The 15,654-nt window shown below is 38.2% G+C and overlaps 1 protein-coding gene across 1 annotated transcript; it reads right to left on the reverse strand.

Moving 5' to 3' along the window:
- Positions 1-5,118: 5,118 nt before the first annotated feature.
- Positions 5,119-10,770, reverse strand: LOC115920546. The gene is made up of 2 exons (XM_030976438.1): positions 10,748-10,770; positions 5,119-9,644 (listed from the first exon to the last, which is right to left on the reverse strand). Exon 2 carries the CDS (start codon positions 9,388-9,390, stop codon positions 5,119-5,121), a length of 4,272 nt encoding a protein of 1,423 aa, XP_030832298.1. The 5' UTR covers positions 9,391-9,644; positions 10,748-10,770.
- Positions 10,771-15,654: the final 4,884 nt, after the last annotated feature.

Genomic DNA, 15,654 nt, shown 5'->3' on the forward strand with positions numbered 1-15,654 from the left:
ACATCATGTGAGACATATTTTAATTACATATCCAATTTAATCATGAATATGAATTAAAAACATGAGGTTCCTTTTACATGTTGTCTGCTTTCCTTAGGCTAGACATGACAATAACAAACAAATTATGAGAATGTTATTAATGCTCTCCAGATCACTCTCAATGCCAAAGATATTCTGAAAGAAGCTTATTGAATCCACCTCTTCAGCCTATCAAAAATGGAATACTTCTTTGTGTTTTGTAAATGGCTTGCCAGTTATGGCATATGTGACCTGAGTGATGTGTTGTAATTACTGTAATTATGCAGGCTCATTAAAATGTAAATGTCACCATGAAGAAAAAAAAAGCAGGATTTTCATATACTTTCACTTGAAGAATGGCATCCTCATAGTTGGTGCATGCCTTAATAGACTAATTATCCAAAAAGCTGATTAAAACTCTTTCTCTCTCGAGAAGGTCTTGGCTTCAAATAATAATCATATACTGTATATTATTTGTGCATTTGGATGATAAAGGTCATATTATTTATTTATTTGTTTACATCAAATTTTAATTCAAAATACAGGTTATATACATTCAGTATACTGCTTTACAAGTATGGTCTGTAAAAGGAGTGTAATCTCCATATTAGTTATGCATATGTTATATTAATCCTTAGGATGCTACCGAATTTAAAAAATGTGTGTCATAAACACAGCAAGTAGAACTAGTCTCAGAAGTTGAAAGTAGAGGTTGTGATGAGGATGTGTTTCTCCAATGCAAGTGCAAAGTGATGGTTTTGATCCCGGGATAATATGAATTAGTTCATGTGATTGACAGACGGTAGGATATATGATCTCATTGGATTGGTCTATTGATTGGCATTGAATGACTTCACATCTACTGTAGATGAAAGGTCTCAGGAGCATTAAGACATGAAGACCAAGGAGGACACTAGGAGAAGAGGAAAGGGATGAAAAGTACAAGGGAAGGAAGGAGAAGAAGAAAGAAATGAAAGAAAATTGGAAAGGGAATTTAATTGGAGGGGGAGGAGAAACAGAAGGGATGGAAAGTACAAGGGAAGGAGAATTGGAAAGGGAATTTAATTGGAGGAGAAGAAGAAGAAGAAGAAGAAGAAGAAGAAGAAGAAGAAGAAGAAGAAGAAGAAGAAGAAGAAGAAGAAGAAGAAGAAGAAGAAGAAGAAGAAGAAGAAAAAAAGAGAGAGAGAGAGAGAGAGAGAGAGAGAGAGGGGGGGGGGGGGGCTGAGGAAGAGAGGTGGGGGAGGGGGGGGGGGAGAAGGAAGGGAAGGAGGAGGAATATAATATGAGAGAGAAAGAGAGAGAGAAGGGAGAAGGGAGAGCAAAATATGGGGCACAAAAAGTATTAAAATATACAAAGATGTCAATGTTAAGTGGTAGATGGAATACTTCTAAAGTATGTACACAAGGAGTGTACTTGAAGACACTATGTCAACACCATTGTTTGTCAAAATTAAACATATGTTCCATTTATCTTTGAAGGTACTTCATATGGAAGGAAAGGAACAATTTACATTTTGATGCATGTATAGTGCGCATATGTAGGTAGCAGACTCAGTTTCTCAGAACGATCAAGCGAAAATGATCAAGGAGGATATTGCAAGTTCCACATCCATCTTGTTCTAATGGGCGATGAAGAGGGGTCTGATTGATGGTGAATTTATAATAATCCAAGTTCTCCAAGCCCAAGCAATAATTCTTTGTCAAATTCAGATCGTTTTGTAACAGAGGAATAGAAAAGTGAAATGTCATTGCGTTATGTATAGTGGAGCCGTAGTGTGATCACTAATACACTTCTTGATCAGGCTAATGAGCATGCAGAATTGGTGCTACTCAAATACACAATAAAGGGCTTGATAGATTTATGATAATCCAAGTTTTCCAAACCCAAGCAATAATTCTTTTTCAAATTCAGATTGTTTTGTTCATACAGATAGACCATGGGCCAAGCCCTGTTTTCTTGCTTAGTTTTTGAATTCCGTGGTCTCCGACTAGGAAGTACCTACAAATGTGCCAAATATCTTGGAAATGTGTAATTGAAACAAAAATGACATGTTCCCAAGTTTGAAACTTGAGCACTAATTAATAACGGCCAAAAACAAAGAAAAAGTTAAGAATTGGTTGCTATGGACTTTTCCTCCCTAGCAACCATACAAGGGAAGATATTTGTTGGAATATTTTGCACCTAACATGCTAATTGTGCATACAAATGGTGTTTGGAGAAGTGTGATGTTATGAATTGAAGTTCAATCATGTAAAAATTTAATTTGCATATTTATTAATACCTTGATTAATACATGTATTATCCTTATTATTCAAAAACATGTTGTTAAAAAGTCTCATAAAACCTGATATCAGTATGAACATAGAATCAGATGTATTCATGTATTTATCAATTTTTCCAAAGGGATGGCATTATTAGTCACATGCCCCATACCCCCTCCCCCAACCTATACCCTCCACACCCCCCCCCCCCCCCCACCAGCTCCATGAAGCGAAAACGACGTAAACATACAGTAGTTTCCAATCATAATGATCAGCAAAAGATGTTTTCTCACCAAATTTCAAACCATGCTCATTTTTATATTCACACACAGCCACCCCACCACATAGATCTTCATGTATATATAAAGGCAACCCCCCCCCCCCAACACACACACATATACACAGTAATACCCAATGATATAATGAAAGAAATTAATTTAAAATACATTATTTGTGACTTGTAAATTCAAATGTCCCTCATGTTTGCTGATATCCACTTTATCCTAGATACACAAACTCATGCATATGAACACACATGTATGCCCCCATCATATACCCCCCCCCCTCCAAATACACAAGCATAATCGCATCAGTTGTTATCTTGTTTTCTTGGATATTATCTTCCATTTTTTCTCGCTGTGTGACCTCACATGAAAAGCTATGACAAATTGATTTTATAGTATAGTTTTTAATGTTCTATTTACTATAACAAATAAAACAAAGGTTCACAGTACCATGTTTTATGTATTTCATATTGGCATTATATATGTACATGTATGTACCATAAGATTTCGTTAAAAATGTTTAGAAATCACATTCCTACAATATTAGGCTCTCTTAGCTCTGTCATATTAAAATGGTACGTCTCTGGATCTATAATTCCGTTCAATTAATCAGCCAAAGTAAGCAGGTACATGTATTGTAACTTCTTAGCTCTTACAAATTATACTCTTCTATACTCACTTTAATTCTAAAGTGTAAACTCAAAAGTGCACTCAAAATTACTTACAAACTGAGTGAGACAAGGGTTGCACATCATAACATATTCATATGTACAACAGTCAATAACGATATAGATCACAGATTTTGCACCTACACACATGTATATGGTAATTTAAAGCACCAACAAGTTTTTAACCCTCATTTTCACCTTAATAAGTGAACGTGTAAAAAATACCATGACAAGGGCTGACCAAATGAAGATTTAGATATCGAACTGTAAATGTTACTCTAAATACAGTGTACATTCAATATTATAGAAGTTCAGAAAAAAAATGATATTATAACAATTATCTGTAAAAAAAAAATACCATGACAAGGGCTGTCCAAATGAAGATTTAGATATCGAACTGTAAATGTTACTCTAAATACAGTGTACATTCAATATTATAGAAGTTTAGAAAAAAAAAGATATTATTACAATTATCTGTAAAAAAAAAAAGACCATGACAAGGGCTGTCCAAATGAAGATTTAGATATCGAACTGTAAATGCTATTCTAAATACAGTGTACATTCAATATTATAGAAGTTCAGAAAAAAAATGATATTATAACAATTATCTGTAAAAAAAAAAAAGACCATGACAAGTGCTGTCCAAATGAAGATTTAGATATCGAACTGTAAATGCTATTCTAAATACAGTGTACATTCAATATTATAGAAGTTCAGAAAAAAAATGATATTATAACAATTATCTGTAAAAAAAAAAAAGACCATGACAAGTGCTGTCCAAATGAAGATTTAGATATCGAACTGTAAATGCTATTCTAAATACAGTGTACATTCAATATTATAGAAGTTCAGAAAAAAATCATATTATTACAATATCTGTACCTAATCCTTTTAGCTTTACTTGAAGTAGGCTTACTTTTGTTGTAATACATCCTTAGAGAAAATATATTGCATAATCATTGTAGAGCATTTTATTGCCTCCACTTCAAATAGTAAAGGTAAACAAAAAGAATTGTCTTTACTGATGGAGATTACAGTGTGCTTGTATGCAAATGTTGTTGTTTTTTAAATCAATAAAATATATATAATTAAAAAATATTCAAACCCATGAATAGCAATGAGTGATCTTAACACCTGTAAGGAAGCAATGGGTAATAATATTGATTGAAGGTTGTATTGTAGAGGAAACCTACAAAGCAGGGCTTGTAATTTAGGGTTCCTGATACAAAATTGAATGAAGTATCTCAAATGTAAAAAAATAAAAACAAAAACAAAATATATGTTGGAATGACAGTACGGTGTATGAACAAGAAAAGACATTACAGTTAATTATTTACAATGTACCTTTTTACAACATATTTTCATTTACAATTATTTCCACATTATCGTAGGACAAATATTATGGATGACTGAAAGAAGTAGTACAAGCATCTATTAACAGTAAGTTACTGTGCAGTAGCTCTGTATTCAAGATGATAAGATGCATGCAAGAATAGCTGGTTGAAATAGTTTGTACCGGGGTATGTTTCAAAATCGTGTTAAGACATTGGAAATATGGTTTTAAAGAGTTTCTTATAATGAAACAACAAAAGATACATTTGTGAAGGAAGTCATATGCATATTACATTACATTAATAGTATATGATATCTCTAAAGCGCTTAGAGACATTCTGGATCTGTTGAGCGCTAGGACCTGTTTAAAAGCGGAATATTATTATTTTATATCATTACCTGCAAAACACAAAATTTGATTTTAGCAATTTCTTCAGATGGGTAGATAATCAAATGACAAGCTGTATAACGTTCAGTTAAATGTTAATAAAAGCTTAAGTTCAATACATTTTTTTCCTTTACACTGATTTGGTGTAGATATATCTAAAAAATTATCATATCACAGCCTCCAATTCCTCATCAGAATCATCATCATCATCATCATCCCCTACTCTGTTTGACATGGATGGCAAATTTGCGCAATCGATGCATGAGCACATATCGGTGCATGGCATATTATTTTGAAGACAGGAGCAACGGCCTTGTGTACACTGTGTCTTCTTGCATGAACAGTGAGAGAGCTCTAATACACTGGCAGGTGCTGGTGGCAGTGTCATCCAATCAATGACGTACGCATCATCCTCAACCTTCCATCCATGGCTCTCTGGAGATGGTGTCTCTGGTTTAGGGTCAAGACAAAGCTTGTGGACAGCAGCTTGGTAATTTGCCCTCTGTGTGTGCTTGTGGAGACTGTCCTTGTTTGTGGGTAAGCTCTTCTCTCCGCAAGTGCCGCTCTTGAACAATTTACATCTTGCATCATTAACATCTTTGCACCCCTTCTGTCCATAAAGCTCACAGGTGTATGCCTCGATGCCTTCATACAGGGTTAGAGGCACTGAAAATGATGCTCCCAGATTCTGAAATGTGGTACAGTGCTCTTTGCTAGACATCATCAATTTCAGAGCTCTCACCTTCCCAATGCCATACATGGCACTCACTGTGTCACAACCTGTGAAACAGTGCAATCCAATGAGGGCTCTACACACATCTTGGCCGAAATGGTTGAAGACATTACCGATGGCGATGGTTCGGGTCTTGTTGCCTTGGCCTGTCCGGAAATACATGTTTGCGTCGATATCTTGTGAAAAAGCCAGACAGAGGATGAACACATCAGTGTCGGGACTGTTGATAATTACATCAACACTACAACTGGCAGCATGTAGACTGTGAAGGAGGAGTCTGGTGTCTGCCTCTTCTTGGGTAGAGAATAATGCCGGTAAAGGTTGTATTTCCAGCTCTCCCTTGCTCCTGTCCATGCGAATGGCATGGCATTCTTCCCCATGTCCAACAATAACCGTGACATCATCAATTATGTCCTTTCCCGACTGGCTCCATCTCTCAAAGAGATATTGGAGGAGATTCTCCTTGTTCTCCCCAGAAGAGAGAAACTTTGTCCACTGGTTTGGTATCTTCTGGTCACCAGAGAAGATTTTTGTGAGCTGGGACCCCTCGACAGCACGTCGCCCTCGTTCAGCATTCTTGATGCTCTTGGATTTGTATCTGTCAGGAACAAAGTGAACAATTTTAGATTTGTTCATCTTTGCTTGCTTCACTAATATCTTGAGTACCTGGTCCGCAAATTGCCCAAATGTAGAAGGAGGTTTGATGCTGCGGATCAATGCCATAGCATCCCACACCCATGTAGATCCGAAAGGGATATCTTCTATCGTTGGTGATGGTTTTACAGATCCCTCTAGGAAATGAAGTAGTTTGGCTTTGTTTGTCTTCACTAGAGAGCCATCATGATTAGCTAAAGGAGCAGGCAATGGTCCCAAAGTATGCACAAGCATCTCTCCGATATCAATCTTTCGAACGGTGCCGACCACAATAAGACGTGCAAACAAGTTTCTATCAGCCTTGAGTGCAATCTCTCTTCCTTTCACTCTCGTGATTGAGGATTTTGCTGCATCTTTGAAGGTCTTCAGCTTATTTCTCTTCAGGGTATCATGGAAGCCGACATCTTGTTTGAGTAATCGGTCCTGACAAAATGACATGAGAGCCTCTTCCCCCTTCTCTTTTGCTCCCTTCAGGTCTTGAAGAACAGGTTTTGGTGCCATTTGTCCAGATGTTATGTTGTACAGCTGTTCTCTCTCAAGTGAGGCATCGAATGGGTTGACCATATTGAGTATCGTGTCCATGATGTTCTGGATGTCCCTTTCATCACGATCTATTCTTGATCTATCCAAGTCAATCCTTTGTCGAGTTGAGGTGTTACGACCAGCCATCTCTTGACATTCTCTTGTAATGGCAGCTCTTTCATGCTGTGAAAGAGTCCACCTGTACACAGCGCCCTTGTTGAGGGTAAATCCTGTCAATCCTCCCTTGGTCTTTGAGTCCCGATTTGCTGTTTGCTCTATCACTTGGTCACAAGCAACCTGGGCAAAACCATGATTCTGTTGTCGTTGAGCAACAAAATTACCAGCACGCAATGCATCATGAATATCTGGATGAGTTTCCTTCAGTGCACACATTTCAACCCAGTAGGCAGACAAGTATCTCGCATAGTTTACCCTATCATACGAGAAGTACCAGGGAAGCATTGAGCGCACACAGGACAGGTGTAGGTTCCAATCTCCTTGTCTTGTTGCTCTGATAAATTGTAGCAAATCACCAACCATTTCCATGTACGAGCACCAGAACTGAAAAGTCTCATTGTTCTTATTTTCGATGATGAAGTTATCATAGCTAGTGCTTAGATTCTGATATGCTTCTGAGTCAATGTAGTAATCAAAGTCCTGAGATGGAAATGCTGCTTGCATGTCCGAGACAATTTTCTGTGATTGAGCTTGATCTTCCTCTGAAAGGGTGTCAAAGAAGGCCTGCCAACACAAACGATGAAGAGCCTCACATACTAGCTTGTGAGCCCTTAGACTCCTATTGTAGTGATGACCACTTATGACTCCTCTTAAGGACCCAGCAGCAACAACTTCTGATTCAATGACAATGTCCTGGAATCCAGCATCCCCAAACCTCTTTCCTATGCAGGCGAGGTAAGCCATAGCAGTATGAAATTCCCCCATGCGAATGACAAGTCTGTCCCTGAACATGTCATTTCTCCATCTGATTTCTTGGGCCTTCGCATAAATTGCTTGGTCGAAGACTACTACGATCCTATTTAGCCCTAGCTGATCAGCGATGGCAACACTGCGACAAAGGATGGTGTATACAGTGTTCAAATTGGTTGGGCTGGCATCTATGACTGGTAGATATCCTATATTTGTCAGTGGTGGAATATCACATCTCTGAAGTAATGTGTTGAACCCACTCCAACCTGGCAATGCATGTACATTTGAAACCTTGGTGAAGTAGTATGCACTGTCTAATCTCCTTGAACTTTGTTGGATGTGGATATGGTCTTCTAAATCTACAGCGACATCTTGCTCAATGAAAGGACCTCTTCTTTGCCCTCCACTGTAGTAGTCAATGTTTGCTGCTGGTGGCTGTATAGACCTCTTACGTGTCCTTTCTACCGAGATACTTTCAGTGCGATGGGTAGTTGCTGGTGATGGCCTCTGCAAGATTATGCCATTGGTGTTATGGGTTGTCCCTTTACCGGAGAGGGTCTCCTCCCCAAAGTCATTATTATCCCACACTAGTGTGGTATGTACAGATGGCAAAATGTTGGGAGGAATGAAGTTCTCGCCTCGTTGAATTTGGAGTTGAGCAAGGGCAGTGTCATGCTCGAGGACTTGTGAGTTCGAGGAGCAGTGCCCTAATCCATTCAACAGCCCAATGAGCTGCGCCGAGCCAGTAAGGTGTCTCACCGACATAGCCAGAGCAGAGTGCTTTGGCATAATCGTCCTACCGCTGGAAGCAAGATTCATTACGTCCTGGCATATTGAGACAATCTTACTTTTCTTTGCATCCTTCACCTGCACTCTTGAATTATCTGGAGGGAGTTCATTAGTTGCACCTACAGTCCATGCCATAAAGTTATACAGCGCATCTGGTACTAATCCCAAAGCCATGTCTGCAGTTAAGTCTCTCGCAGTTGGTGGCCATGGAGGCTGAGGAATGGAATTAGAACCTCTTTCTATTGCTCTTCTGAGTGATTGTGCTGCATGATATAGTGGTCTCAAGTCACATGATGTTCTCACTTGAGGAGCTCCTTCAGTTTGATGAATGTCAGAGTCGGTATCCCCATCAGTCTCATCTGTACTGCTTATGTCGGATGAAAATGGATGAACAACGTCCTCTGCAACTTCATCCATAGATAAATCTTCAACAAAAACTAAATCACTAGCATTACTGTGAGAAGACCTAAGAAATTTGAGAAATGGAAAGGTCTTTTGAAGCCTTCGCTTTAAATTAAATGACTTGTAACTTGGGATTTCTTTTCCCTCTACCTCCTTCACACACTTCTTGAACAATCCAAGCAATTTCTGTAACCTTAACACTTCTCGACCCTTCACCACTCTTACATCAACAACTGATCTACAAAAATGATCATATGACTTCTTATACAAAATGTTCTCAGAGTTTTCTTCTTTGTCCTTCTTTGTGAGAAACCTTGTATAGTTCTGGTAACAGCTCAAGTGGTATCTCACTTCCAATGCGACAGGGTCCTTCCCACGAATCTGCATCAAAATCTTCTCATCGGTGCGCATTTCTGCAGCAAGTACAAGCTTACCTGCTGAAATTGTTTCACATTGAGTTAATTTCTCCTTCCTTCTTTTCCTTGTAAAATGATCACAAGTTGTTTTGTCTTTCCTACATATTATGCACTGCACTGGAAGAATATGCCGAACCCTTGGCTGAACACTATGCTGATCCGACTGCCTCGGTCGAAGTTGTCGGATCTTCGAAGGTGGCTTTATCCCTGAATCTTCTGCCTCCAGTGGAACATCGTTGGTTCTTGTGGCTGAAGCAAGTTTTTAAAGACAAAAAGAGAAACAGGAAAACAAAATTATTATTGGTCCAAGCTTTACATGTAATAATGAAATATCCCATATATACAATTTGAACATTTGAAAATGTTCAGTCCCTTTCCTAAAAAAGGAATACATAAATTTCATTGTGGACAAAATAATTTTTCAACATCTTAGTTAACAAGATTGAAAGCTGAATAACTGTTTCATATTGATGGCTTGTTAATGTGGTCAATGAATACCCAAGCTATTTTCTGAGTGGCATTACTATTAGCTGAATCAACGTGCTCATTATTTGTAATTTCTTCCCGATGATGTTTGATCGAACTTGAATATGTCATTAGACATTACACATTTACCATACGAGGTCAACTATAAACAGTGTCGACCTTACGACCATTATCATCTTGTCGTACATGTATGAAAAATGAGATTCAGCACTCGCAGTATTATAGAAGGCCTAGTGCATACAATGAATAAGTTGCCAGGAGTGACAACAGTCAAGATTTCATTTGTTTAAGTATTTTTCTTTTCCAACATCGATGATGAAATTTATTGTACAATAAATACTTTACTGTCAATTAATTCAGCTCAGTCAGATGTCACTCATGACCAAGTGTAACTTAAGTAAAGCTTAAGAGTGAATTTAAGTATTGTACAATGACGTTGGAAATTTTTTAGAATTAATATAGATCTAGAGGTGCTCGTGTTTTGTTCAAATAATTGAAGTAGACTAGTTCTCATGGTTCTAGACTAGTATTATTAAGTCTAAGAAGTAAGAGTAAGACCCTAACTTTGCTTTTTTGCGTGTGTGTGAAACTGAATTTATTATGATGATAGCCTACCTACATATATATAGTGCCTGTAGCTGTATATCTTATTAAGGGAATAACTAGTTTGTGGGTAAAATCAAGTGATTTCAAAGATAAGCGTTAAGCCCACGCAAGAGAACCCAGATCTTACACGAATACCAATGCATGGGACTGTAATGTGAAAAAACTGGGCAAACAATCCATGACTAAAACCTGATGAAACCTTCACTGTTTAATCATAACAATGCTTTTGAAATATTTAAAAAATGACAGTAATAAATTACCTTCATGTCCTGATCTTTCTTGCTTCTTTCTGACCCTCTCGATCTTAGTTTTGTCGGTAAATCGCATGTAACATGCGCGATGGTAACCCAAAGTTTGAGGAGGCACATTGAGAATATCTGGAGACAAAACAAGCTCCAAATCATACTTTTCAATGGCATGGGTAGCAATAACACCTTCTTTAATGTCAAATTCCTTCCACTGGTGAACACTGATAACAAATTTCCTCCAGCTTGTCTCAGAAAAAGAGATAATATTTGTCGAATCGCCATCAACAATGTGCATGCAACACTCCATGGTCATGGTGCACTAGCAGACTAGACATACAGACAGTGCATGCGAACCAAGACTCAGAATACATGGACTGTGATTGGTCAATTGCACTATGAGCTCTAATACCCCAGCTGTGATTGGCCAATTAAGGAACAGCTATGACATCATCATTGCAGAATGGCTGTCTGCTACATACAGTGATATTTGCAACTTTATATCAAAATTGTGAAAAAATGTACCAGCCAAAAGTTGGGAACATTTGACCATTGTTCTTAGATACATGTCCAATGATCATTTAGGACAAAATAAAGTACTTCCCAGGGGGAGACCACGGAACTGAAGAATTTTGAGGCTTGGCCCATGGTCTAAGAGGAATAGAAAAGTGAAATTGTCATTGAGTTATGTATTGTATAATGGAGCCGGAGTGTGATCACTAATACACATCTTGAGCGTGCAGAATTGGTGCTACACAAATACACAATGTTTAAAAAGGGGCCTGATGGATTTATGATAATCCAAGCTCTTCTAACCAAGGCATTAATTCTTTGCCAAATTTGCATTTTAGTTTAATGGAGGAATGGAAAAACAGAAATTGTCATTGATTAATGTGTAGCTAGCTGATTAACAGGGTAATCAATAGTATATCACCATGCATCTGGTAGATGGGTCAAAGCGCACTGCACCATTCTGCTAAATACGAACGCACACGATATTGCACTAAGGCTAAGTATTAAAAGGCATGTAACTTTTAAAAATATGTGCTTATTTCATCTAATATGTAACTACTCCAAATAAACAGTTCTAATCCATTTTCAATTTCTTTTCAAATTAGTTGATAAAGAGAGAAATCCTTGTCATGTTTTTAATATGGTATGCAGTTGAATCCTTTGAGGCGAGTTACCACAAATTTAGTTTACAGCGTTTGTGCTTGCTAAAAAGATATTAATGTCACTGAAAATAAACACTATGTAGATGGGCATACAGGTGGTGCTCTGTACACTGCTTCTGATTGTCTGACTGTATGAGTATTTGCCTTGAAAGGGCTCTTATTAGTGAAGAGATGATATCTTCATATGGTCAAGGTCTTAGCTTTTCTTGTTAATTCATCATTTTCTATTACCATGGAAACTGGAGGATTCAAGAACCAACGGTACTGCCAAGAAAGGGAGATAAAAACCGTTCTTGATAATTACAGGCGTAGAAAATAAATGATGGATGCAGAGCCTAAAAATTTGCCATGCATTATATCTACATTACATTTTGCATCTGTAATATATACCTGTATATGTAATGTATGTAAGGAATAGTACAGGTACATTTTGGATAGGCCAATATTAATGTAACACAATATTTTCAACCTTCACATATTTTTGACTTTCAAATAAGGTTATAGATCAATTAACTTATTTTAAATTATGGTAAGCAGTACTAGCAACAGATAATTTACAATGAATTGAATACATTAGTGGAGACCTATTGGACACCTAGTCCCATTCATCTTGTTTTGTGTCTAGTTGTGCGTAGGTAGGTGTAGCATGTTGATTGAGAGTGGGTAGCTTCTGACCCATTTGACTCAGCAGCATGGTGTAGCTTTGAATAATGTTTAATTCACATCTGTCAAATCCACTTTCACCTGTTCTCATCTGATGTGCAGCCTGACAAACTTTATCTTGTAAACAAGGAGCAAAATAGTGAATTGTGACGGAAGGAACATCAAATTTCTTTTAGTTGAGTTAGAAATGAGTAAAATAACCCAAATTGCATTGCATAGTTGGAAGAAAGAAGACAAATTGAACATGTACAGGAATATACATTCTGGTCTGTTGAGAGCTTAAAGGGCATTTCATCAATGTTCAAGAATATGAGTTAATACCCTTATTCCTTTATCTTGTAAACAGGGAGCAAAATAGGGAAATGTGAATAAAGTGTGAAGGTTGAAGGAAACCCAAATTTCTTTTAGTCGGGTTAGAAATGAGTAAAAGAACGCAAATTGCATATCAGAGTTGGAGGAAAGCAGAAATATAGAATATACCTTGAATATACCTTGAAGTCCACACCTCGCCATCGTGGTGATAAAGATCCCGTAGATAGTGTGGTGTGGCAGGGTTAAGGGGGTCCCATGGGACCCATTTAAAAACCCAGGTTGGATAGTTGTTGTTTGAAGCTTAGGAGTGTGGGAGCATCAATGGCAGTTTGTGGCAGCTTGTTCCAATTGCTTACAACTCTCTGGCTATAGAAATTTTTCCTGATGTCAAGGCGGCTTCTTGTTTTGGCTAGCTTCATGGAATGGCCTCTTGTTCTTTCATAGTTAGCAAACTGAAAATAATTCTCGGGGTTGGATTTGTCGATTTGCGTCATTATCCTGTAGGTTTGCAGTAGGTCTCCTCTCTCTCTTCTTTTCTCCAAAGTAGTTAGTTTCAGTTTTGCTAGTCTCTCTTCATATGGTAGATGTTGAATACTTGGGATGAGTTTTGTGGCTCTTGCTTGAACTTTTTCCAACTTCTTTTTGTCTTTTTCCAGGTAAGGACACCAGGCCTGAATGGCGTAATCTAGGTGGGGTCTGACGAGTGACTTGTATAGTTTCAAGATCACTTCCTTACTTCTGAATGTAAAGTTGCGTTTTATCATTCCTAGTGTCCTGTTTCCTTTATTTGCTGCTGCAGCACACTGGGAGGCAACTTTCAGGGACTTGTGTACTAGAACCCCTAGATCTTTTTCTTCTGTACTTTCTTTCAGCTGGGAGTTGCCCATCGTGTATGTGTAGTGTGGGTTGTGGGTTCCAAAATGCATCACTCCACATTTGTCTGCATTGTACCTCATCTGCCATGTATTTGCCCATCTGTGAAGGTGGTTGATGGAGTTTTGCATGTCTGTTCTATCATTGTCTATTTGCACTGGATGGATTAGCTTGGTGTCATCAGCAAATTTGCTAACTGTTGATTTGTCGGTTAGCCCAATTTCGAGGTCATTCATGTATATCAAGAAGCACAGTGGTCCCAGGACTGATCCTTGTACTACAGAGCTGGTAACAGGTCTCCAGCTAGATTTGGCTCCCTGGGTAACGACTTTCTGCTTGCGACTGTTGAGCCAGGCTGTTATCCACTGTAATATGTTACCATCTATTCCATGGGCCTTGATCTTTGTTACTAGTCTCTTGTGTGGGACGGTATCGAAGGCCTTTGCTAGGTCAAGGTATACTACATCTACTGGTGTACCATTGTCTACTGATTTGGTGATGATTTCTAGGTATTCTAGCAAGTTGGTAGTTGTAGATTTCCCTTTCCTAAAACCATGCTGGGTATCCTGTATCAGACCATATTTATTCAGGTGGTTAGTTATTTTGTCTTTGATAATGCTCTCTAGTACTTTACAGCTGACTGATGTTAAGCTGATCGGTCGGTAGTTCTCCGGTTTAGATCTTGCCCCTTTCTTGAATATTGGAGTTATATGGGCTGATCTCCATTCCTCTGGTACATGTCCTTCCTTTAATGATTTTCCAAACAAAATGGTGTATGGAACACTCAGTTCTTCAGCCAGGGGTCTTAGAAAAGCCGGTGGTATATCGTCTGGACCCGCTGCTTTGGATGGGTCGAGGTGTTCAAGCTTCTTTTTCACACAATCTTCAGTGATTTCTATCTCAGCAAGGATCTCTTCATTAGTTCCTATGAAGACATTCTGGGGATTGGGAACATTTAGGTCCTCTTCAGTGAAGACTGCTGCAAAGTATTCGTTTAAGATATTTGCCGTTTGTTGGCCTGATGGGACTGACTCTCCATTTTCTCTTTTAAGAGGTCCTACAGTGTCTCTGACCTTTTGTTTTGATCGAACATATGCATAGAAGCTCTTCGAATCTTCTTTAATGTTTTGAGCAAGTTTCTTCTCGAAGTCACGTTTTGCTGTCTTTATTTCATGTTTGGCGTCCCTCTGGCATTTCTTGTAGTACTCTAAGTTCTTGGTTGTCTTATCTGATTTGTACCTTTTCCAAGCTCGATGCTTTCGACGGATGCTTTTCTGTGTTCTTTTTGTGAGCCAGATAGCTTTCTTCTTTCTAGATTGCCTTTTTAATGGTACATGATCATGCATTAACTGCTTCAACTTTCTTTCAATTGTGTTCCATATTTGATCAGTCGTCTGGTTTTCAAGTTCCTTTATCCAATCTATTTCTTTTAGTTCTGTTCTGATTTGATCAAAGTCAGCATTTTTGTAGTCTCTCTTAGGTTGAGGTACACATGGTTGGACATAGTAGTTGGTTTCCCATCTTAACATGTTATGATCACTGGTTCCAAGATGTGCGAGGACCTCCACTTCATCGATCATGTCAGGATTTGATGTGATGACAAGATCCAGAATTGAATCAAGCCTTGTAGGTTGAGTCACATGCTGACACCATAGATTGTCCTGTATAACTTCTAGAAATGCACCTGATTTGCTTGAAGCAGCTTGCATGTTTTCCCAATCAATGTCTCTGTAGTTGAAGTCGCCGACAATCATTATATCTTTATGTTCATCATTTAATTGCATCAAAACTCGATTCAGACAGTCATTTTGGTCGTTTGAATTGTTTGGGCTCCTATACACTATGCCCAAAAGTAAGTCAAGGGCTGCATCCTTACTTGAGATATCGCACCATAGTGCT

The sequence above is a fragment of the Strongylocentrotus purpuratus genome, unplaced genomic scaffold (genome assembly GCF_000002235.5).
Source record: "Strongylocentrotus purpuratus isolate Spur 01 unplaced genomic scaffold, Spur_5.0 spur5_scaffold_9, whole genome shotgun sequence".
Classification (NCBI taxonomy): Eukaryota; Metazoa; Echinodermata; class Echinoidea; order Camarodonta; family Strongylocentrotidae; genus Strongylocentrotus; species Strongylocentrotus purpuratus.

Excerpts from the sequence above, each read along its gene's own strand:
- LOC115920546 (XM_030976438.1), bottom strand. The coding sequence starts at position 9,390 with ATGCGCACCGATGAGAAGATTTTGATGCAGATTCGTGGGAAGGACCCT.